Here is a 23510-nt window from a genome sequence, read left to right as displayed (position 1 = left end):
TGAGGCTCCGACAGAGCAGGAAACTTGCCCCAGTTGACAAAGGATGTGCGACAGGATTCGGAACCAGGGTTCAGTATGCGGCCTTTGTGGGTGCCAGAACTGGGATGGTGGAAGGAACTCAACATTTGCTAAGCTCCTACTGTGCCCGTGTAGAAGTTTTCATGCATTGCCTCATTTAGTACAATAGTTTTGGGAGTATGCTATTAACGCTCCCAATTAACAGATGAAGAAACTGAGGTAAGAGAGCTATTTTTTCTTAGACCTGCTCAAGGTCTTACAGGTGACTGAACCCAGACATTCTGATTCCAGAGCGCCCTTTTTAAAAAACTGCTACGTTGATCAAAGCAGGGTAAAACAGTTTGCAAACTGTTGTTTTGATTATTACCACTGTGGCTGAGCCCGCCTTGTGGGTCACGACCTGAGTGAAGGTGGAGCAAGAGTCATTGGGGTGCCCGTCCGGCTCCAACATAGCCAAAGCTCTGCGGGGGAACTCTGAGGCGGAGCGCCGGACCCCAACCATCACCTGCTGGCCCCGCCCTGTCGTTCGGACCAATAACGAGCCCCATGGGGGCGGGCCCAGGTGAGGAAGGGGATGTGGGCGGAGTCTGGAGCGTGAGTGGCAGGCGCGGCGCGCGCACCGGGAGGGGAGGGCTTGCGCAGTCGGCTCCGCCCCTCGGGGGCTAGCGGGCGGAGTCGGGCGGGCCCCGCACTGCCGGGGCGGTGGCAAAGCTAAGGAGGGCGGGCCGGGGCGGGGCGGCCGGGCGGCCGGGGCGGGGCCACTCCCGAGCCCCGCGTCCCGCTCCCATGGCCGCCCCCGGCTCCCCGCGCTGCCCCCTCTCCCCCGGGCCGCGCCCCGGGGCCCCGCACTGACGGCCCATGGCGCCGCCCGCCGCCCGCCTCGCCCTGCTCTCCGCCGCCGCGCTCACCCTGGCAGCCCGGCCCGCGCCCAGCCCCAGCCTCGGCCCGGGACCCGGTGAGTGAGCGAGCCCCCGCGCCCGCCCTGCGCCGAGCTCGCCCGAGGGCAGCGCGGGCCAGCCGGCTGTGGGGGGCCCAACCCCCTAGCTCCTATTTCCCGGGACTCCTTCTCCCAGCCCCTCAGCGACACCCCCCGGCCGAGGCAGTCCCCCTCCTCAGAACTTGGGGCTTCCCCCACCCCCATTCCCAGCCCTCAGTGACGCCCCCCGGGCGCCCTCTTTGCCTCAGGACCTACTCCAGGGATCCCTTAGCCAAGCTTCTCCCCGATGTCTCCTGGACTGGGACGTCTCCTCCACCTCAGGACCCAAGACCCCGGACCCCCTGCTCAAGTTCCTCAGCGACACTCCCTGGGCCGGGATGCCTCCTCTGCCCCAGCACCTCCCGGGATCCTGTCCTGTCTCTCAGCAACGCACCCCGTCCTGAGACGCTACACCCCCTCCCCAAGCCCCTCAGCGACTCTCCCAGGCCAGGATCCCTTCCGCAAGCTCGGCGGCGACGCCCCCGCGCCCCCGGGCTCAGGAGCGGGTGCGGAGGCGAGCGCAGCGGGCGCCCAGCCTCTCTGCCCGCTTCCCGGCTGCGCCTGCTTGCAATTTCTGCCTCGTGATGAGTGGAGTTGACTAGCCTGCCCTGCACGAGGCAGGTCCGGGTCGCGGGACTACCCGCTGTACCCAGCCCGGACTCCTCGTCTTTACCTCCGGGGCCGTTTTGAACCTCCCAAAACTCAGGTGCGGGCCTAGCTTGGAGAGAGGAAGGAAGGGGTGATGGTTTAAAACCTCCCCTACAGATCTTAGGGTGCTTATCCCGAAGGCGGAATGCAGAGCCCCATTTCCCAGGTAATCCCACCCTTTAAACAGGGTCACCCACTCCCCAGGTCAAGGCCAAGGCCAGGTTTTCCCGAGGTGGAGCCCAGGACTAGGATGGAAGCTGGGACTTTGCTTAGCTTCCATACACACCCTTCTTTGCAGCAGAACTTTTTTCCAAGTTGAAGAGCAGGCACGAGGGCGTTGTCTGGCCCAGTTACATTTGTCTGCAGGTTGTTTGGGTGTTGAGAATTGGGCGTTCATGAAAGGGACGGGAAGGGTTCATTACCGGTGGTTTGCCGGAGTAGGAAAACCGGCTGAGGGTTCTCCACCCAAAGTCGCAGACTGTGATGTTGGAAAGACAGGATTTTGTTGCCGAAAGAAAACTTTGTTGTTTTGTTTACTTACCAGCTTGGATGAGTGAAAAAGGTAGGACTGGGTGTTGTCACTTACTATGTGATTTTTGGGCCATGACTCAGCTAAGCCTCAGTTTCCTCATCTGTAAAGGAGGGATAATGAGAACTCCCTTGGCCTGGTGTTGGTAAAGATAAAATGATATACTGCAGGTAACACCCACATATAGAAGGCAGTCAATAAACATATTTTAATAATACTTTTTATAGTGCTTCACAGTTCACCAAGTGCTAGACACCTCATTTGCCCTGAGAATACTATGAGCTTCCAGTCTGGTTAGGCCCTATAAAAGGCAAAGCTTGGCTTTAAATCAGTAGAAGGGGGTCTCCAATCCTGTAAACCTTAGACTCAGGAAGTGGTTTCTGAGAGATCGGCAGCTTTCAAGGGGACTTCTGCAAAAACTGCTACAGAAGTTTGATCACTTGTGCTATTTGCTGTATGTGAGGAATGAAGGAGAAACTTTCTGAGAGCCAGGATATGTCAACATAACTGTAACCTAGTAACCCCTCAGCTCCACTTTGCCATCTGTGTGGTCAGGATTTAATGTCCTCTATGGGGAGAGAGAAGTATGGGTGGAAATGAACTGGTTCCCCTTCTGGAAAGGGCAAAGTAGTAGTCAAGTGCGCCAGCTCTGCTTATGCTTGTTAGAAGGTGGTATCCTCTCCTCAGGCACCTTTGCTTTGCTAGGAGGGGTCAAATGCAGCAGCTCTTAGGTGTTTGAATCTCAAACCTTGGTACACTTTTATTTAGGAGTCTGAGGTAGGGACAAATAAATAACCATTGTGAGGTGATATGTGGTAAGTGGCCCAAGTTCCTGCCTCAGTAAGACTCACCAGCAATTTTTCCTACCATCCAGGTACACCAGGGCTTTCCTTGGCTTTTCCTTTTTAGTTCCAGAAGTAGTTTTAGGGAGATACCACATGGTCTGAAGCATTACATCCCGTCCCAAGACTGCCTACTAGTTTTTTAAATCCTTGAGGATATGCCAAACTTGCCGTTTTATATTTTTTGATACTGTAATTTTCTCTAAAATTTTGTGGATGGAAAAATTTATTTCAATACTTGTATTCTGCACAATTTTGTAATATTTAAATTACTGGTGGTTTGCATTTTTGAATGCTGACTTTATAAAAACAGTTAGCTCATTCCCCATCAATGCTAGTTCTAATTACAGTGTATAACTGACCCCAAATGATCTCCCTTCTCCTCTCCATTCTTCCTTTGAGATTCTCTCCCTTTCTTCACAGCTGATAAGGAGGAAGACCGAGGTGGAATCTAGACTCCTTTTCAAGGAGGAAGGCAGCCAGGGCCCTAGGGCTGATGGGCTCCCATCTGGAATTTACTGTCCTGGAGGGGAGAGCCTAGAGGTAGAAAGAGCAGGGAAGGTTGGGTAGAATTGTGCTATTTGAGTTTTGCTCCTGAGCCAAGCTCCCTGCTTGGGTGTTTCTCTACATTAGGGGGCTGTCAGGTGTGCATCTACAGAGCTTCTCGATTCAGGTTAGATTTGCTATGAACACCTTTTTTGATACTCATTCTCCTCTAAACCCTCATCTAGTGTTCATCCTCTTCGCCAGTAGTATGTCTTGCCATGAAACCCATGAGTTCAGTGAACAGTGAGAGCTTCATTACTGTATAGAGCACTGATCCTCTTAGAGATATCATTAACGGTTTACCTGAATGCAACACAGGGGCTGACAGGAGTAAAGTGGACGGACATGCTTTTGTACTTTAATGTCGACCCATTATTTTTATGCTCTAAGTATTTTAAGAAACACAAAACTGTCAAAACTGACCTGATAACCAGAGAACTCTGATGTTTTTATGAAAATTTGTTTTGGTCTCTAGACAAATCTGTTTAAATGTTTGAGATATGCAATGAGACCTTTTATAAATCTGAAAGCAAAAAAGAGGTTCCAGGGACGCCTGGGTGGCTCAGTGGGTTAAAGCCTCTGTCTTCAGCTCAGGTCATGATCCCAGGGTCTTGGGATTGAGCTCCGCATTGGGCTCTCTGCTCAGCGGGGAGCCTGCTTCCCCGCCACCACCTTCCTCTCTGCCTACTTGTGTCTACTCTGTCTGTCAAATAAATAAATAAAATCTTTTAAAAAATTAAAAAAAAAAAGAAGTTCCATTTAGGCTCCCTCAAAAATAGCAAGTTGGCATACTTAATATAGATATTATTGATAATATCACTATTTAGCATTGTCAAAGCAGCAGCAATAAATGATGAAGATAAAATAAATTGCTTTAAATACCTTCACAATATGCAGATTAGGGATTTTTGGTGATGGGCACTATAACATCTTTAGTTTAGAATTTGGGGTCCTGGCGTGAGGCTCTAGGTCAGGTGTTGCAGACATTTTTTGTAAAGGGCCAGACAGTAAATAATTTCGGCTTTGTAGGCTCCGTACTGTCTCTGTTGTAGTTATTCCACTCTGACTTTGTAGGGCGAAAGCAGCCAGAGACAAATATAAATGAATGGGCGTGACTATGTTCTAATAAAACTTTATGGACACTGAAATTTTAAAATTTCATAAAATTTTCCTAGGTCACAAAATATTATTCTTTTGATTGTTTTCAGTCATTTAAAATTTTAAAAACCAATGCTAGCTCAGGGGCTGTACAAAATCAGGGAGTGGGCCAGATTGGGCCCAAGCTGTACTTTGCCAAGTCGGGCTTTAAGTTCCTATGTATTGATTCTTTCCAGGGCTCAGTGGTCTGGAAGGGTGAAAAGAAGACTTGGTTTTGGTGACTAAATGAACCCTTCACATTTTACTATTAACTGTTTTTAAGAGACATATAGGGAAAATAGTTAAAGTGGTGAGTTTTATGTATATTTTACCATAATTTTTTTTAAAGATACATGAGGGGAAGTTCATGCACATATATTTGGATCTTTAATAATAGTTTTTAAAATGCCTTAAAAAAATTCAGTATGGTTCAGTGTGCACTACATACACTGAAGTAGTGTCTGCCTTGGAACTGGCCCATGGTTTGTTCAACCATGCAGATGTTGCTTGGAGCAAACGGTTGAGAGATCTGTTTCTCAGAGGAAAGCCCAGGCAGCAGGTGGCACCAGCCTGAGACACAGAAAATCAGCCAGGGGGAAAAAAAAGAAGAAGAAAACAAATTTCTATCACTTTACTAAACAGTTCAATTTTATTTCCATGGTACTGTCGTCATTTTTAAAGTGGCCTTTAAAAAATAACAGTGTGCTTAGCATGGCTGATTATTTTGTTTTAATTAAAACATTTTTGAAAAAACAAAATGAAACATTCAAACATACCAAGTTGATTGTGTTTGTACTGTGGAACAGTTAATGCAAAACACTTGAGAGAGGCCAGAAGTTTGGATCTGTAGTCTTTGCCTGAGTTTTTGCCTCCTGAAGAAGGACAACAGAGGAAGATATGAATGTGTCCTTTGGAAAACTACCTGTGGAGTTTTTAAGATGAGGTCTCAAGCCCCCTGATGCCATTGGGCATGTTGGCTTCTTACTGTCTCACTATGCAGCCCCTCAGTGGGGCAGAACAATGACTGACATTCCTTCCATATTCAGTTTGACCTGGAGAGTCTGGCTGGAACCCAAAAGTATTAGACCCATAGGAGCAGCCCCTAGTTCACTCTGTTTTTCCCTCCTCTCTCTGTTGTCTTCCGTGTCTTCCTCTCAAGATGGCAGTGGCTTCTTCCCCAGACCTCACTTCTGAGACATTATTCTGGGTTCAGACTGAACAGAGAAAGGAAAGAGGCCATTGTGGATATGTCAAAAGGGTGTCCATACTTCCCCAAAATAACCACTCTACAGAAATTTGCTTTCTCCTGTAAGGAAATTCCTTGCTCCCTGACCTCTGCCCACCCCACTCTACCCCCTTTTGGTCGTCTTTCTAGGGAAACATCTCCCTTGCTTGGCCTTGCAACAGTTGTTTTTTCTTTCTTTTTTAATTTTATTTTTTATGATTTTATTTTTAAGAAATCTCTACATCCAGTGTGGGGCTTGAATTTACACCCCCAAGATCAAGAGTCGCATGCTCCACCTACTGAGCCAGCCAGGCACCCCAGACTTGCAACAGTTTGAAGAGAAATGAAGTGAGGTGCTACAAAGCACCTGGCAGACAGAAGATTTTAGGCCACCTAACATGCAAGGTTGCCTTTATTCCTCCCCATATAACAGGACCCTCTAGGGGCTGCCCCTCTGCTAGCCCCGGCTTTTTCTCTTGCCACTGATTTAATCCTTGGCAAGTCGCCAAAGCATTAAACTTTTATTGTTCAATTTACCACAAGGGCGGGCCCTGCTTCTAGTGGGCTGAGGAGGCTGCAGCCGCTTCCAAACCCGAGTGTCACACCACATTAGCAACTTTAGACTTTGAGGGCTGGATTTCTTTCAGTTTGGTTAGATTCTTGGTTAGAACCAGAACAGTCTACTCAACACTCAAAGTTTGGAAGCTAGGAAAAAGTAAAAACAGCATAAGCAACTTTTAAAGATGATTCAGAATGGTTGCAGCATCAGCATGTAGGACTCATTCTACATGATTTCTTTGTGCCTTCCGAACAGATATGTTAAATGTCTGTCCATGTTCCTTGGTGGCCTAAAGTTGTGTGACAACATGGTGACCAAGTGGTCCTCTTCCACAATGGTAGCGGTCATTAACCAGTGCCATCACAGTATGTAAATTGCTTGCTGCTGTTCAATCTATAAAAATTCATCTTCAAAGAAGATTATTGGGCTGGTGAAAATATTTTTAATAATGACCACAGAAGCCATATTTGTTTTTCTTTGATGTTCTTCCGAAGACTCTTCTGGTTTTAATCAGATTGTTCCCACATAAAATACAGTGGAAATCTACAATAATAAAATCCCTATTCCTATGTCTATGGGGAAATAAACAGGATGGGGACTGTCCTTTTAAGGGGCTTTCCCCTTCCCTTGCCCCAGACTCAAAGCCTCTATTACTGGTGGGTGTTTTGGCATCAGTTAAGGGCCTTCAATCCTTCCCTCCCTCCATGTTTTGCTCTTTCATTAAAGTGTTTCTGTTGTCTAATTATATCCTTTCAATCAAATTAGAGACTGCAGCATCTGGTGAGGGCCGTAACTGCCGCCATCTGCACCTCGTATATACAGGCCTTTTCAGCTGAGAATCACTCAACTTCCAAATGGCAGGAAGAGATTTGGAAAAAGTTTAGTTGGAAGGGAGGTTAACTTAAAAGCAACGTCTTCAAAGGCTGGATACGACGCCCTGCTTGCTGTGATGTGTGCGTAGCCACGCAGAGCTCCATCGACTTGGCTCACCAAAGGTTCTTCTCTAGCACTTGCGGCAGATGAAGGGTTTTTGATTGTCTTAGCTGAAATGACTAGGCCTCTCGTCCTTATTGTGGGCTTAAGGGGGCCCAGGGCGAGTTGAGACTTTCTCCCTTGAGAAGAATCTTTTGTTATGTGACCACTGGTTAATAGATATAACACTTTCTGTTTATTTGATCATTTTGTTTCTTTAGTGGTTTCAACTGGAGGAGATTTTGCCCCCAGGGGACATTTGGCAATATCTGGAAACTTTTTTTTTTTTTTAGAGAGAGCAGGGGAGGGCCAGAGGGAGACAGAATCATGAGCAGGCTCCACACCCAGCATGGAGCCGAACTCCCGAGCTCAGTCTCACGGCCCTGAGCACTTGACCTGAGCTGAAATCAAGAGTCAGATGCTTAACCAACCAAGCCACCCAAGCTCCCCTAAAAATTTGTTTTACTTGAGAGAGAGAGTGCACATGAGAGAAATCATGAGTTGAGGGAGGGAGAGAATCCCAAGCAGACTCCCTACTGAGTGCAGAGCCCGAGGCATAATCATGAGTGGGACACTTAACCAACTGAACCACCCAGGTGCCTTTTATTATCTGGAAACATTTTTGATTGTCACAAATCAGAGTGGGGTGGGGTGGGGTAGGATATGCTCCTGACATCTAGCAGGTAGAGGCCAGGAATGCTGCTAAACATCTTTCAGTATGCAGGACAGTCCCCCAACCAAGGACCTGTTTAACTCCAAATGTTAATAGTGCTAGGGTTGAGCAACCCCATTCCTAACTGTATTATTCTTTTGTCCTTCCTTTCACTGTGACCTAGGAAGAGGCATCTCTGATCAACATCTTGTTTCACTCTTAGATTCTTCATTATCCATATCTGAGTTCTCAAGTAAGCATTTCTATGGGTGGTGATTTGGAAACCCAAGTGGCTTAAGGACATTTGAGATTCAATATGTTTCTGCTCTCCCTGGAGTATGATTGCCAGATTAAATACCAGATAGTCAGTTAAATTCAAATGTCAGATAATGAGTAATTTTTGTGTGTGTGAGTCTGTCTTATGTAGTATTTAAGAATATTTACCTTAAAAAAGCGTTTGTCGTTTATCTGACATTCAAATTTAACTGACATCCTATATTTTCATTTGCTAAATCTGGCAACCCTGCTCTAGATCTGGGAAAGTTTATACCTTTGACTATGAAATCAATCTGCTGGTCACCATCTACCCTTATTGCCCTGGCTGACTAGACATGACAGCTTCTGCTTGTTTTTGTTTATAAGTTAGTACTACACTGAGTCTTTCCTTCCGCCCAAAACTGTCTCTCTGTCCAGAACTTCTGAAACTTGTCACTTGAATCATGTTTTTTATCTTGGGACCAAGTAACAAGTGCCTATCACATGCCTACTATATGCCCAGTATCCCTGACTAGGACTCGTCCTTGTGCCAATTCATAAAAGACTATTACTTTGTTGCTTTAGGTTTTACTTTAAAGATGTGCTCTAGGGATATGCTGTTGACCTACTAGTCAGCTCCCATCTCAAGAATTCCTGTTATTTGGCCATCCCATATCAACCAAGGGAAGCTAAATAGCCCACAGCCTGGCTTCCATGGAGTATTGGCTGCCCTCCAAGGCTCCATTGTATGGGAACTTTCTTGCTATCTGAAATTAACAATAGGGCACAGGCAATGCTGATGAAACTTGTCCAGAAGCTGGATTATATAGAAGTTTGTTGTATCTCCTTTTATACTGAGAGCTTCAGACAGTATGAAATAGGGTTGGTCAAGGGATGGTGAGGCAAAGTACAGATTTGTGCCAGGTGTCTCCTGCTTAAAGCAAACTCAGAATTAAAAAATGTGTATTTTCATTATAAAGGAGGTTGATTATTCCCTATTACAAATGGCTTCACCGTAAATTTCCTTTTAATAGCAATTGCTCTGGTTTAAACAGCAAGCATTTGATTTTCAAGTACGTGATTTACCAATTTCTGGAACTTCTCATATTCTCATAGGTCATTACTAGGTAAGTAGGAAATCTGTATATGATTGCTAGACTAGAGGCATCAATTGGTGAGGAAACCAGGGCACTCTGACTATGTCTGGAGTACATTTTCACCTCAGTTCCCCCATATACCTACTTCCTTCGTCTGGCTAACATTTGCCAGTCACATTCTGAGTGGCCTGTTCTTGGTGCAGATACGAAGATGAGTGAGATGCTCAAGAAACTCATGGGCTAAGGGCACCTGGGTGGCTCAGTAGGTTAAAGCCTCTGCCTTCGGCTCTGGTCATGGTCCCAGGGTCCTGGGATCAAGCCCCACATCGGGCTCTCTGCTCATCAGGGAGCCTGCTTCCTCCTCTCTCTCTTCCTGCCTCTCTGCCTACTTGTGATCTCTGTCAAATAAATAAATAAATAAAATCTTTAAAACAAACAAACAAAAAACACAAAAAACGTCCTCCTGAGAATTAAAAAAAAAAAATTAGAGTGATTCTTTTTATGGTAATTCTACTTTGGGCAAAAGTACAGCTTGTTCTATGGTCATTTCAACTGTTAATACATAGCCCAAGAACATAATATGTGTATATCTATCTTGAATTTAGATGACGGAATTTGCAACGATTGAGTTTGTTTATACTTTTTGAAAAGGAACTAAGGTAAATTAATTATAAAGCAACATGTTTTCAGGGTATCCTTTAACACATTTTTATTATGGGAAATTTAGAATACATGCAAAAATATAAGAACGTAAGGAAGTCCCGTGTATCCATTTCCCAGCTTCCATGATTATCAGCCAAGGCCAATATTATTTCATTTGCTGCTTCATCTCCCCAACTAGATTATTTTGTAATAGATCTCAGATAGATCATCTCATCTCTAAGTATTTCAGTATCTCTTTCTAAATGTTAAGAACTCTTCTCAAATGCATAGTCACAGTACCATTACCTTCAACACACTTAGCAAAACTAACAATAATTCCCTAATGTTATCAAATATCCAATCAGTAATCAGTGTTCAGATTCTCCAAGTTGACTCATAGGTTCTTTCACAGTTTAATTCAGGATTTAAGCGAGGTACATTTAGAGGATGTGATAAGAGTCTCTATTAACCTATAGGATCCCCCTGTTTTTCTTTTTTCTTTGTAATTTATTTGTCGAAGATGTGGTTTCTTCTAATGAAAAAGACTGCTTAAGTACCTCTTTGATGGGTTCAGGGTCCACATCGGAGGTGAGGCTTTTGTTTTGTTTTGTTTTAACCATAGAACTGTCACTTCCATTAGAGAGACATGTAGAATTAGAGAATTTTATATTATTTTATTTTATTTTTATAAGATTTTATTTTTAAATGATCTCTACACTCATGGGGTTTGAACTCACAACGGCAAAATGAAAAGTCACATGCTCCACCATCTGAGCCAGCCAGGTGCCCCAGAATTAGAGAATTTTAAGCTTGGAAGAGATTTTGAGCCATCAGTGCTCTCCAGTCACATAGACTTTTGAACTTCAGTTCCATTATGATAGAATCTTGAAATTTGAGTTTAGAGTGAAGGGACATTGAGACCATCTGTCTCAAACCCCATTCATTGTTTCACTGGTGAAGAAGCGGGGCCCCAAGTGTCCAGGTGATTTTCTCAATCCACACAGTGTCAGCTGGTTATCTAGTATCCTTTCCTCTTTATTCCAGTGATTTCTTGTACTTACTGTGTATGCTGAGGACCCACTTCCCCAAATTATGCACTCTCTAGTCTAGATCCGATAACCTCAGTCTAAATGATCGTGGGAATCACTGCTCTTACCTCAGCTGTGTTGGGCTAGGAAAACATTGGGAACCACTGCCTTCCCATGGTCATGTGTCTCTTTACTCTTTACTTCAGGGTTCCACATAACTGAAATGAGCATTCCTGTAGTGCATTTGAGTGTCTGTGTCCAAAGGCAGTTTTTCCCAGGAGCATGAGCTTTGAAGATGTACCCGCAAATTCCCACTGGACACCAGTCTGTACTAGGAACCCAGCAGAGTAGTAGGTGTGTTGAGCAGACATTTGACAACACTCTTGGGTCATCCTCTAAATGTTAAAAGGAACTTTTTCCACGTAAGCCTTGTATTTCTATAATTCTACCCATTTACCAAATTTTAGAGACATCTTTAAAGGAACAGAAGATAGTCCCATTGGAAAATGGTTTCTGCTGTCTTATTTTAAGATGCCATAATTAAATTTAGAGTCTGTTAATTCATGTTGATTCCAAACTGGATCAAAACCAGGTGAATTCATCCAACGTAGAATCACTAGAGATACTGAGTTTGAGACACTTGACTTTGATAGATTAAAAACAGTGACTCTCACAGACATTGTAGATAGAGATCCAACTAGTAATTCCACCAGAAAACTAGGAATATTCTCAACTCAGTATGAGAAAATTTTTCTGTTTCTCAATAGTATGGTTTCAGACAAGTAGTATAATTAGGAATGATGTAGTTATAGAGCCTCATTGAGAACATACTCTTCAACTTTATTAAATCTTGTCAAGGAATAGAATGTCTTTTCAATGAACTGCTTTCCTACCGTTGTCTCATATATGTTAAGTTTTAATTATTTTAAGAGAAGGTCTCATTAACAGTTTTAAACATGAACTTTAAAAATACTGTGCATGTTTATTTATTTTGAATTGCTTGCACATGTGAGCGGGGGGGGGGGGGTAGAAGGAGAGAGAATCTCCAGCAGACTCCAAACTGAGCATGGAGCCCAACTGGGGGATCAGTCGCATGACCCTGAGATCATGACTTGAGCCAAAACCAGGATTGGACACCCAACTTACTTGGGGCTATCCAGGCGCTCCAAGTACAGATACGATTCATTAGAACATATAAACTTTAAATACACTTACAGTTGAAATTATGATTAGGAAAAAATCTATTTGCTCCATTATACCTTTTTTTTTTTTTCTTAACTTTTATTCATTGAATGCTTGGATTCAGCACAGGACTCACACCATATATATTTTCTATCCTGATGGTAGCCTGATAACTTTATTTTTTTTTTTTAAGATTTTATTTATCTAGGGGCACCTGGGTGGCTCAGTGGGTTAAAGCCTCTGCCTTCGGCTCAGGTCATGATTCCGGGGTCCAGGGATCGAGCCTCGAGTTGGGCTCTTTGCGCGATGGGGAGACTGCTTCCTCCCTCTGTCTCTGCCTGCCTCTCTGCTTACTTGTGATCTCTGTCTGTCAAATAGATATTTATCTATTTGACAGACAGAGATCACAAGTAAGCAGAGAGGCAGGCAGAGAGAGAGAGAGGAAGAAGCAGTCTCCCTGTGGAACAGAGGCTCAATCCCCGAACCCTGGGATCATGACCTGAGCCAAAGGCAGAGACTTTAACCCACTGAGCCGCCCAGGTGCCCCTGGTAGCCTGAAAACTTTATTGTTTTTGTTTGTTTTTGTTTTTAAGGATTTTACTTATTTATTTGACAGAGATCACAAGTAGGAAGAGAGAGAGGAAGAGAAGCAGGCTCCCTGCTGGGCAGAGAGCCCAATGGAGGGCTCCATCCCAGGACCCTGAGATCATGACCTGAGCTGAAGGCAGAGGCTTTACCCCACTGAGCCACCCAGGCACCCCAGCCTGATAACTTTAAGCAGAATTATAAGGATGGCTGGGTGGCTCAGTCGGTTAAGCATCTGCCTTCTGCTCAGGTCATGATCCCAGGATCCTGGGATAGAGTCCTGCATCACACTCCCTGCTCAGCATGGAGTCTGCCTCTGCCTGCCGTTCTCTCTCTTTCTCTGACCAATAAATAAATAAAATCATAAAAAATATATACGATTAAAACAGGATGATATGCCTATCTACTCATGTTATATTGCCTTTCATAGGTAACTGTTTTTATGGACCAGAATGAAATATATGATCATGATCATCTCAAATTTATAATAAATTTGGTTATTTAAAAAACTTTATAATTATATAGAATAGTTTATTGGGGACCTACTCTGTGCTAGAGCATTTTACTTGCACATCCTCCAATTCTTCCAGTTGCCTTGAGCTGTAGTTAACCTAACCCCCATTTTACAAGTGAAGAAACAGGCTCAAAGAGGTTAGCAGAATGCCTGTTGCTTGTAAACCACAGGCCAAACCTGAGTCCAGCTCCTAACTGTATTTTCCGTGTTCTGCCACATTGCTGCTAGAAGCTTTTCAGGCAGAACAGTATTCAATTTAAACTATTTCATAACCCTTGAGATTAAATATTCAATCCTATACATTTCTGTGTGTGTGTCTGTGTGTATTCTGTAGATATCACTCATTTAGGGGGCCCTTAGGCTAAATGGATCTTGGGGCTGCAGAGAAGAGTTTAAGGGTTCCATGAGCACTTCTGAAATTGTAACTGTTTTTTTTTTTGTTTTTTTTTTTGTTTTTTTTTTGTTTTTTTTTTTTTTAAAGATTTTATTTATTTATTTGACAGAGAGAGATCACAAGTAGGCAGAGAGGCAGGCAGAGAGAGAGAGAGGGAAGCAGGCTCCCTGCTGAGCAGAGAGCCCGATGTGGGACTCGATCCCAGGACCCTGAGATCATGACCTGAGCCGAAGGCAGCGGCTTAACCCACTGAGCCACCCAGGCGCCCCTGAAATTGTAACTGTTGTGTATGTGGTATTTGTCTGGGGTGCAGGTCCCTATTTTTCAAGTGATTCTCCAAGAGGTAGACCTGAGTTTGAGAATTGTAATGTAGGGACTATTTTTTGGAAGTATTTCTAGGTCTTCTATAGCTCATGCCTCTAAATTACTGAAATCTTCAAATACTTTTACATATAGCATGTGAATATATGAGATCTTCCAGATTTGAAGGCATAAATATTGAAGTTTAGAATATAGCATCAGGGCTTTTCTTTATACCCAACCCTTCAAAATTCTAAGCATAACAAACAGTCACAGCTTTATGAGAGAAAGCTCCAGCTAGCTTTTCTTAGCAATGAAGGAGTACCAAGTTTTCACCCAAAGGCGGAGTCTTTACCTGCATATCTTACCACCATGGAAATTACTGCCAGGCCTGCGTGGGGTACCGGTTTCCTACAGAAAATAGTTGGTTGGCACAAAACCATTTCCTCAAGATTCTCAACCAGGGATTTGATTTACCCTAATGTGATTCCACTTATCAGCAAAGGAATTACAATAAAATTAGCATCTCCAATTTTGAAAATAAATGTCATATGCCATACTTTGGAGGATTTTGGTGACGGGGGGGAAAAGATAAGGAATTACCAACTTAGAAGGGTGGAATTAGTGCTCTCGGTGCTTTGATGCCAGCTTCATTGAGGAAATTTTCTGCTGTATTACTAAATTTCTGTCAGGCTTATGTTTAACTCAAGGGCTGTTTTCATTAAGTCCCCACAACAAAACATTTGGAGTTTTCCGATGGAGAGATAGGGTCAGACAGATGACTTCTATGAGGTAATTGGGATCCGGCCAGAGAAAATGAGGAAATGAAGTTTCCTCGGTGTTCACAGTTTATTATTCCTTCCTGCTCAGGACACCTTCTCCCTTGACTTCCAAGATGCACACACTTTCTTAGCTTTTCTCCCACCTCCCAGGGCATACTTTCTCACTCATCAGTGCCAGACCCTCCTCTTTTCTTGCCTGAAATGTTGCAGGGCCCCCGGACTCAGGCCCAGATGTCTTCTCTCTCCACCCGCGGTAACCCTGTTCTCTCCACACATCTGCGCCGTTACTGCCACACTTCTAGCTCCAGCCAGCCTCGCTAGGCCCTTTTCCTCAGCTCCAGGCTCATCAAGCCATCTGCTTCCTGTGTATCTCCACCCACTGTTCTGAAAGGTGTCTCAGACTTAACCAATCCACAGCCAAAGCCTTGTTCCACCCAACGTACTCTGCCCCTTTTGAGGCCTCCCCATTGTAGTAAATGGAGTCTCCCCTCAGGCCCATGTCCTTGGGGTGGGCCTCGACTTCTCTTTCTCTCAGCAAATACTTTTGGCTCTGCCTTCAAAGCATATCCAGAATGTGGCTACTTCTCACCACCTTTCGGCTGCCACCCTGTTCCAGGGCATCTTTTCTAACTCATCTTTCTGCTGTAACCACCTGACTGATGTTCCCAATGAGTTCCTGCCTCTCCAGATATCTTTCTCCACCCAGCAGCTAGACAGTTGTTTTTGTTTTTGTTATTATGGCTTTTTGTGTTTTTTTTTTAAACAGTGGTTTTGAAAGATAAGTCAGATCATGTCATTTCTCTGCTCAGAACCCACAACTGGCTTCCCCTCACACTCAGAACAAAAGCCAAAATCTGATTTATATAATGCTCTAGACCCTGTGTGTCCTTGGCCTTGTCTCTCTCCTCCCCCTCCTCTTCCCTCCTCACCCACTCCCGCTTAGAGGAGCTGCCTTTTAGTTCCCCAGACCTGCCGGGCACACTGGGGCCCGCAGGGGTCCCCTCTTCACTGTGCCCATTGCCAATACTGCTCTCCCCACACGTTTAAGATGGTTTTGTTTCCTCCCTTTGACCATATCTCTGCTCAAATGACCCCTCCCCTCCAGGCCTTTTCTGGCCCACCCCCCCCCTTAAAATAGAACCCCCACCATTCAATCTCCATCCCCTTACTCCGTTTTTCCTTTCAGCACTCCTCACTACCTGATGTGAATTTGATTGGTTTGTTATGAGCGTGGCCCCCCTGTTACTATGTAAGCTCCGTGACTGCCGTGTGTTCACCAGTGTAGCCCCAGTGCTGTGAACAGTGCCAGACACATAGTATGTACTGAATAAATATTTGTTGAATGAGTTAATTAAGAATATGCTAGACATGAGATCTATCACCTTTGCTCATTCCCTTTCACTGAATGCCTAAATATACAGCTGGCCATGTGATATTTTATTTCTTATTGGTTTAAGCCGTTTCTTGTTTATCTAGCCAAAGCTTATGTCAGTTTTTTAGCAGTAGACAGTAAGGGAGAAGGGGTCCTCATTACCCCCCGTGGTCTTCTGATGAAATCAAAATGCTCATGTCACTTTAATCCAGAATGTTCAAGTTTGTTTTTCTTGTTTTTGTCCATAATTGATATGCACTGGGCAAATCCATTTAAAAAATCATAAAATGTGGTACGCTGCCTCACTTTCCCTAATGCAATGAGAATAAGATTTGGGTCTAGGAGAAACAGACTGAAGCAAAGAAGCCTACATTTTGCCATTCGCTCTTTCAGATGCCTCCTCATCCCCATTCAAGAGGACTGACAGGTGTGGATGGCCACCACATTCTTTTGTGTTACAAATCAAGTAATCTGAGCCTCTGGGAACACTGACCCCACTGTCCTGCAAATTGTTCTTTATGGCTAAGGCTTCCATTGGTTGGCCGGCATTTCTGATTCCTGGGCCACTCCCCAACCACTTGTGATAGGAGTAAAAGATGTATCTGCACGCAGCAATTAAAATTCTAGCAATGGGCAAAAGGTTGGCTTGATGCTCTTAGAATCATCTAGTCTAATGGTTCCCAAGACAAATTACTTAACAGAAGCACTGAGGCAGATTTTTAGAAATACAGTTTCCAGGTCCCATTCTAACCCATGAGTCAGGATAGGGTTTGGCGCGCGCACACACACACACACACACACACGCATGCACAGAGTCTCTCTCTCTCTCTCTCTCTCTCTCCCTCCCTCCCTATCTAGCAGATCATGTATATTTCTAGTGATAATAAATGCTATGAAGCAAACTAGACTAAATGCAGAAAAGTAGGAGTGGAGATGGTAGGGATAGGTTTTCTGAGGAGTGAACATTTAGTCTGCCCTGGGAGGTATTAGAGGAAGAACATTTTGGGCAGGAAATAGCATGGTGTGTTTACGGAATTAGAAGCAGGCCAATGTGGCAGGAGCACGGGCGAGTGACTAGGAGAAGAGCTCAGGGTGCAGTGAGAGTAAAGGCTGGGGGTTTAGCAGGCAAGGATGAAGGGTTTGGGTTTTGTACCCAGCGCTCATATTTTCCTGGGAACTTTGAGCACCGTGCAGAGAATGTGTTGCAAGAGGACAGAAGTGAGGCTGTGAATCCTGAACGAGGCTGAACTGTCCTCTGAATGTGAATGGGACTAAAGTGGGGGCACCCAAGATGGAGAGGAGAGGGCAGTTTCGGGGTATATATTTTAAGAAAGTCAACAGGACTTGCTGATGAGGGGGAAATGTGGTGAGGGAAGTGACAGAGAAAGCAAGGATGATCTGAAGAGGTCCTCTAGGGGCACTGAAAGATAGTTGAGTGACCCAGTGGCCACATTTGTAAAATGGGATACTGAGACCTCTACTTCAGGTTGGTAAGGAGTTGATATTTGTGAAGCATTTAGAGCAGAGCTCGGCATACGGTGAAATACTATGTGTTAGTGGTGCCGTAGGTGACAGTGACTCGTCCAAGGTCACACAGCTGGCCCGCAGCAGGTCCAGGACAAGAAACTAGAGCTTAGCCTCTCCATTCAGTGTATTTTATGTTACACTGAGCTGCCTCCTTGAATGACCTTTAGCATTTTGTATTTATGCACACTCTGGGCAGAGCGGTTGTTTCAGTGTCTGATGAGTCGTACTGGCTGTGGCATATGGATGTCACACCAAACATGATGAGTCACTGTTATGTTCTGTGCAGCCTGGAATTCCAGGTTATTTTGGCTGTCCATAAAACCGTGCTCTTCCAGGCAAAGAAAAGCTCAGATAGTGGGAGGAAGGGGGTATAGGAAGCGAGATGGTCTGTGGGTAGATTTTTTTTTTTTTAAAGATTTTATTTATTTATTTTATATAGAGAGATCACAAGTAGACAGAGAGGTAGGCAGAGAGAGAGAGAGGGAAGCAGGCTCCCTGCCGAGCAAAGAGCCTGATGCGGGACTCGATCCCAGGACCCTGAGACCAGGTCCCGAGCCGAAGGCAGTGGCTTAGCCCACTGAGCCACCCAGGCGCCCTGTGGGTAGATTTTAAATATTAGAAGATGTAGCTCCTAGAATGTAGATGCGCTCATATTGTTCACATGCGTAGGCTGGAACAGGCACATGCCTTGCAACAGGAGACAGCGCTGAGAGTCCTTCATACCGGAAGTTAGAGGTCAGTGCGTGCCAGGGGCAGGGGAGCAAGCAAGCGGAGAATGTCAGCTCCCCCAGATCATCAGGTTCCGAGGGATACATCTTAAAGAAGTGTTTGAAGTACTTCTATCTGTCAGTTTCAACTAAGCTAATTTTTAAAAATTGCTCTTTGTACTGTGCCTTTCTCATGAACCTCTGTGAATTTAATGCATGCAATATGTGGGGGGAAATCCTATCAGCCTCAGTTCCCATCCCCCCAAAGTCTGAGAAGCAGATTTTAGAAGCACATTGTTGCACCTGCAAGGATTTTGTGATTTTATTAAATGGACCTGAGATGACATTCAGTGTGTCTTGTAGGGAGGAATTTCAGAAAGAGGTGAGACAAAATGCCAACTTGGCCCCCGCTCCCTCCTGTTGACTGTCTGTTCCATTGCATCTCTATCTCAAACAGCATGGGGAGGACTGTTCTTCATTACCAGGGAATGTGAGTCATTCCCAGACTTGTGTGATTGGGATTCCAAAGCGTTGCTGTATCCGATGGGCTTATTAAATCCAAGTGTCAGTGCAGCCTTTCAGACTGTAGGGGAGAACTCACGTAAAGCTGGTGACCTGGTTCTAGTTACCACACAGAGACACTGGCGAGACCAGTGACCCCCTCCGAGCAACCAGAATTCCTTGTGATGGCTGCTACCCACTGTTCCCAGATTTAGGGGTTTCCTGGTTCACTTCATGGGCTTCAGTACATTTCAGCTCCCTGTTTATATCCGAGTTGGGATCTGTATACTCTAGGGGAAGAGTATCTATAAAGTGTATGTAGGCAAGCTAGTGCCAAGACTAGCCTTGCATTTGAAAGGGACTGCATTTCAGATTTACTCAGCCCCAGCAATGTTAACTTCGCGGTGTCCAGGATCTAGCAAGACACTATCCATTTCCAGCTGGGTCCAAACAAAACAAATAAAACATCAACCAGAGAGGGAGGAGACTATGGTTGTTGCCAGAAAATTAGTTTGCTCTGTCTTTTCTTTCTCCTAGAATGTTTCACGGCCAATGGTGCAGATTATAGGGGAACGCAGAACTGGACGGCACTTCAAGGCGGGAAGCCATGCCTGTTCTGGAACGAGACTTTCCAGCATCCATACAACACTCTGAAATACCCCAATGGGGAGGGGGGCCTAGGCGAGCATAACTACTGCAGGTAAGATGGGGCCACACAGTGCTTAAAAAAAAAAAATCTTTGGCCTTCTTTTCCAGTCCCTTCCAACCTTGCTCACAACTATGGAAAGCTTCTTTGTCTCCTTTTGACCAACTCAGAAGGCCTTTCTTGTTACTATGTTAAAAATCTTCCTCCCACACCTTGCTTGTGTGTGTGTGTGTGTGTGTGTGTGTGTGTGGCGTGTGCGCACACACACACACACACACATACTCTCTCTCTACCACTCTTTTTTCAACTCTGGTTGCTTTGATGCAGGTTTTCAGAGCTCTGCTTTCCTGTCTGATCACTTACACATCTCTTGGGAAAGGCTTTCTTAGTTGGCCCCAGCGCCAGTGGACAATACACAGATGGCAAAGCTTTTTAAGCTCCTGTGAATGTGGTGGTCAAACAGAGCACCGCCTGTGGCCTGAGCCTCCCTCTGCTTCTGAGTAAAGGAAGCTGCCCTACATTATCCCACCTCCCGCCAGTCCAGGAGAGCCTTGCCCTAGGAGCAGCTGCAACCATCAGATTTGTGCTGTTTCCTTCCTCTCCATAGAATAAGATTTTCTTTGGTGTTTACCTTCTGTCTAACTCTGACAGGGGTTCCTCACCCAAGATCCAAGACGCTTCAGCTAGAGATTTTCCACAGATATGATCCATAACTTTGATCAGAGTCGCAAAGTTACCAGTGATCCAAAGCAAGTTAAGACGCTGGTCTATAGGGACAAGAGCAAAGAAAGATTCTAAGCACTTTTGGTGATAGCTACATTTAAGCTATTTATACTCAAGATCCTGATAATGTGACTCATGGTTCAGCACTGTGTCGAATTAATTAGTATTAAGGACAGGTGCAAAGGCAGAAATGTTCACCGAGCTACTCTTTGAGTCTCATGCTTTGTCCCTGGTTCTACCAGATGTTGGAATCTCAGCTGTGGCATTGTCGACCCTGCTGAGCCAGCGTATTCATACCTGCCTTGCATGGACCACATGGTTTACTTTCTGCTCTCCCTATGTAACTTTCCTAACACTCCAGGACCCTTGTGGGTGTCTTAAAGTCCCCGGCCTGTCGTCCAGGTTATCCCTGTGCCTGCAGCTCTTTCCTTCACCTCTGCTCTAATTTGTTCCAACTGGCCATTCCCCTGCAGTCACCATTGCATTATTTTTTAGTTGTTATTATAAAAATCTTAAAAGCTTTCCAAAATCTCAAAAACTACAGATAAATATTGCTTAAATAAGGTCATCTTTTGACATTTTTTCCCCTAAAATCCTCAGCAAGCCCCACCCAGTTCCCAGAGGTAACAATCCATGTTACTTCACATTTTGCTATGTTGCATTTTATTGTTAAAGTTACACACGCTCATGAAGTCATTCTTTTACATTTTGTTTTCAGAGGTTTACATATTCATTAAGATCATTTTTGCATGATTAAGGAAATTAACCCCACTCCATTTCTGGTTTATTTCCGTCCCTTTTGCTACTCATAGAAAGAGTTGGGTTCCTTCCTTCTCTTAGGAAGAGAAACCAGTGTTTAGAGGTTTTTTGTTTGTTTTTACAATAGTTACTTATAGTCTTGTTCCAAAGCGCCTCTTGATAGAGGGCTACTAGTTTATGCTATTATTCTGTTGCTTTCTTTCAAGCATGGCTTCTCAGAAGAGCTCCTAAGTTTAAGTCTGACTTTAAGGTAAATTTTAAATTTCCAAAGAGGTTTATTTTGTATGAAAAAGAAAGTCTTTTCTCATACATGGATTAGCACCCAGCCCTACACAGATTCCCACAAGTGCACATGGTTCTCCACTGGGAGAGCAGCAGGGGTTGGGGGGCACAACATGACTGCCTTCCTCTCAGCCCTGGCCAGAGGCAGCCTCTCCTTTGACTTGATGGAATGTCCCAGACCTGAACTACCAGATTTTTCTTCAGAAAAAAGGGAGGCTGAAATGTTGATTATCATCACATCAGCAGGTCTATGCCTTTTGTTTTAGCTCGGCAGCGAAATCCAAGATGAATTTGCTTATTCTTTATTAAGCTATACGGATGCTTTTCAGAATGGTTTTGACATTGATAATAAACAGTTGTTTTCTAACGTCTTCACCAAATACTACATCAAAGCTGGACAGTGAATAGAGGGAGGAAGATGACAGTCAAATTCTGTTTAAAAAAGGGCTTTGTACAAGTTCTCCTGCTTTGATTTCTCAGCTGACATCCGACACCATGTTTGTCTTGTGCTCGGGTGCCAGACCCATCGCAGTGGAGATGTCTGTGAGATGGCGAGTGATGGGAATGCACTTCTCTGGGCTCGACGGATCTGGATTAGAGGCAAAGGCAGACGGACAGGGAAGAGCAGAGTTGGCGCTGGCACCTGCCTTTGGGCACAGAAAATGAAAGGACCCTTTGTGCTTCGGGAGGCTTATCTTCTGGGCCCCACAATAGGCTTATCCCTCTGGGCCTGATAGGGGTGGCTCCAGAGCTCCCGCTGCAGGGTCTTTATGCCCATTTCCGGCCTAACCGGCGTGTCGGGTTTCCAGTGTTCTGAGTCGAAAGAAAGGGAGCTTGGAGGCAAGGCTTTTCTGTGTGTATGTGCGTGTGTGGTAACCCTTGCCATTTGGGGTCTGTTACAGCAGGATGGCCCATTATTGTCATGGTGCCTTTGAGTTGAAAAGACCTTCAAGGGCATTTTAGAAATGTGAAATCAGCCTTTAAAAAATATTAGTGCTGCATCAGAAGTTGGTACCAGGATCACAGGATTGCATGTTCTGACTGAAACTCTTAGGCTTAGCTTTCCTCAGATTTTTCTGAGAAGTTAGTATTTTGAGGGAGGAATAGGACCCACTTGTGTCAAACATGTGCCAACTAGCCTGATGTTAGTGAAAGCTTGTCAGTGGATTCTGTAGCACGTGAATTTTATTTTATTGTTTAAAAATTACACAACCAGTGTTCATTGTAGAAGAAATAGAAAATTAAAGAGAATCAGAAAAGGAAAAAAATTTTTTTAATTACTGATAGTCCCATGCTCCAGAGATACTTTCAGGGGTTTGATGTATATCCTTTCCTGAATACCTCTTTTCAAATGATGGGACTGTGTCACCCACCGTGTTTTCAAACTACCTTTAAAAAAACCTAACAAGGGGCGCCTGGGTAGCTCAGTGGGTTAAAGCCTCTGCCTTCAGCTCAGGTCATGATCCCAGGGTTCTGGGATTGAGTCCCGCATCGGGCTCTCTGCTGGGCGGGAAGCCTCCTTCCCCCCTCTCTCTGCCTGCCTCTCTGCCTACTTGTGCTCTCTCTGTCAAATAAATAAAATCTTAAAAAAAAAATAAACTAACAAGACATGTGGATGTCTTTTTATATTAATAAATGTGTCTTTACACTGCATTTGTACTAGCTGCTCAGCATTCCCTTATATGGATATAACATTTATTTAACCAATCCTTAAGTATTGTTTCTAACTTGTTTGTATTATAAAAATGCTACGATGAACATCTTTGTAAGTAGAGATTTACTTAAAGTACTAAAGGAGAAATTGCCTGGTAAAGAAGCTTTGCATATGTTTTGGACCTTTGGCTTTAATTGCCAAATTGCCATCCTGATCATGGGTGTCCATTCGCATTCTTTTTTTTTTTTTTTTAAGATTTTATTTATTTGTCAGAGAGAGAGAGGTACAAGCAGGGGGAGCGGCAGGCAGAGGGAAAAGCAGGCTCCCTGCTGAGCAAGGAGCCCCACGTGGGACTTGATCCGAGGACCCTGGGATCATGACCTGAGCAAAAGGCAGACAGTTAACCCACTGAGCCACCCAGGCATCACGCATCCTTTTTTTTTTTTTTTTTTAATG

The 23510-nt window shown here is 44.6% G+C and overlaps 1 protein-coding gene across 3 annotated transcripts in view; it reads left to right on the top strand.

The window, feature by feature from the left end:
• Nucleotides 1-549: 549 nt before the first annotated feature.
• KREMEN1 (kringle containing transmembrane protein 1) overlaps nucleotides 550-23510 on the top strand; it is a 63682-nt gene continuing 40721 nt past the window's right edge. For 2 of the 3 annotated variants that reach the window (XM_059139374.1, XM_059139373.1), the window contains exons 1-2: nucleotides 770-973; nucleotides 19528-19690. In XM_059139374.1, the coding sequence (XP_058995357.1) occupies nucleotides 877-973; nucleotides 19528-19690 (260 nt within the window). In that variant the 5' untranslated portion in view covers nucleotides 770-876. Of the gene's footprint in view, nucleotides 581-769; nucleotides 974-19527; nucleotides 19691-23510 lie in introns of those variants that run through there. The other variant, XM_059139375.1, reaches the window with a different exon arrangement.

The sequence above is a fragment of the Mustela lutreola genome, chromosome 11 (genome assembly GCF_030435805.1).
Source record: "Mustela lutreola isolate mMusLut2 chromosome 11, mMusLut2.pri, whole genome shotgun sequence".
In the NCBI taxonomy this organism is placed as follows: Eukaryota; Metazoa; Chordata; class Mammalia; order Carnivora; family Mustelidae; genus Mustela; species Mustela lutreola.
This window is presented reverse-complemented; position numbering and strand designations above follow the sequence as displayed.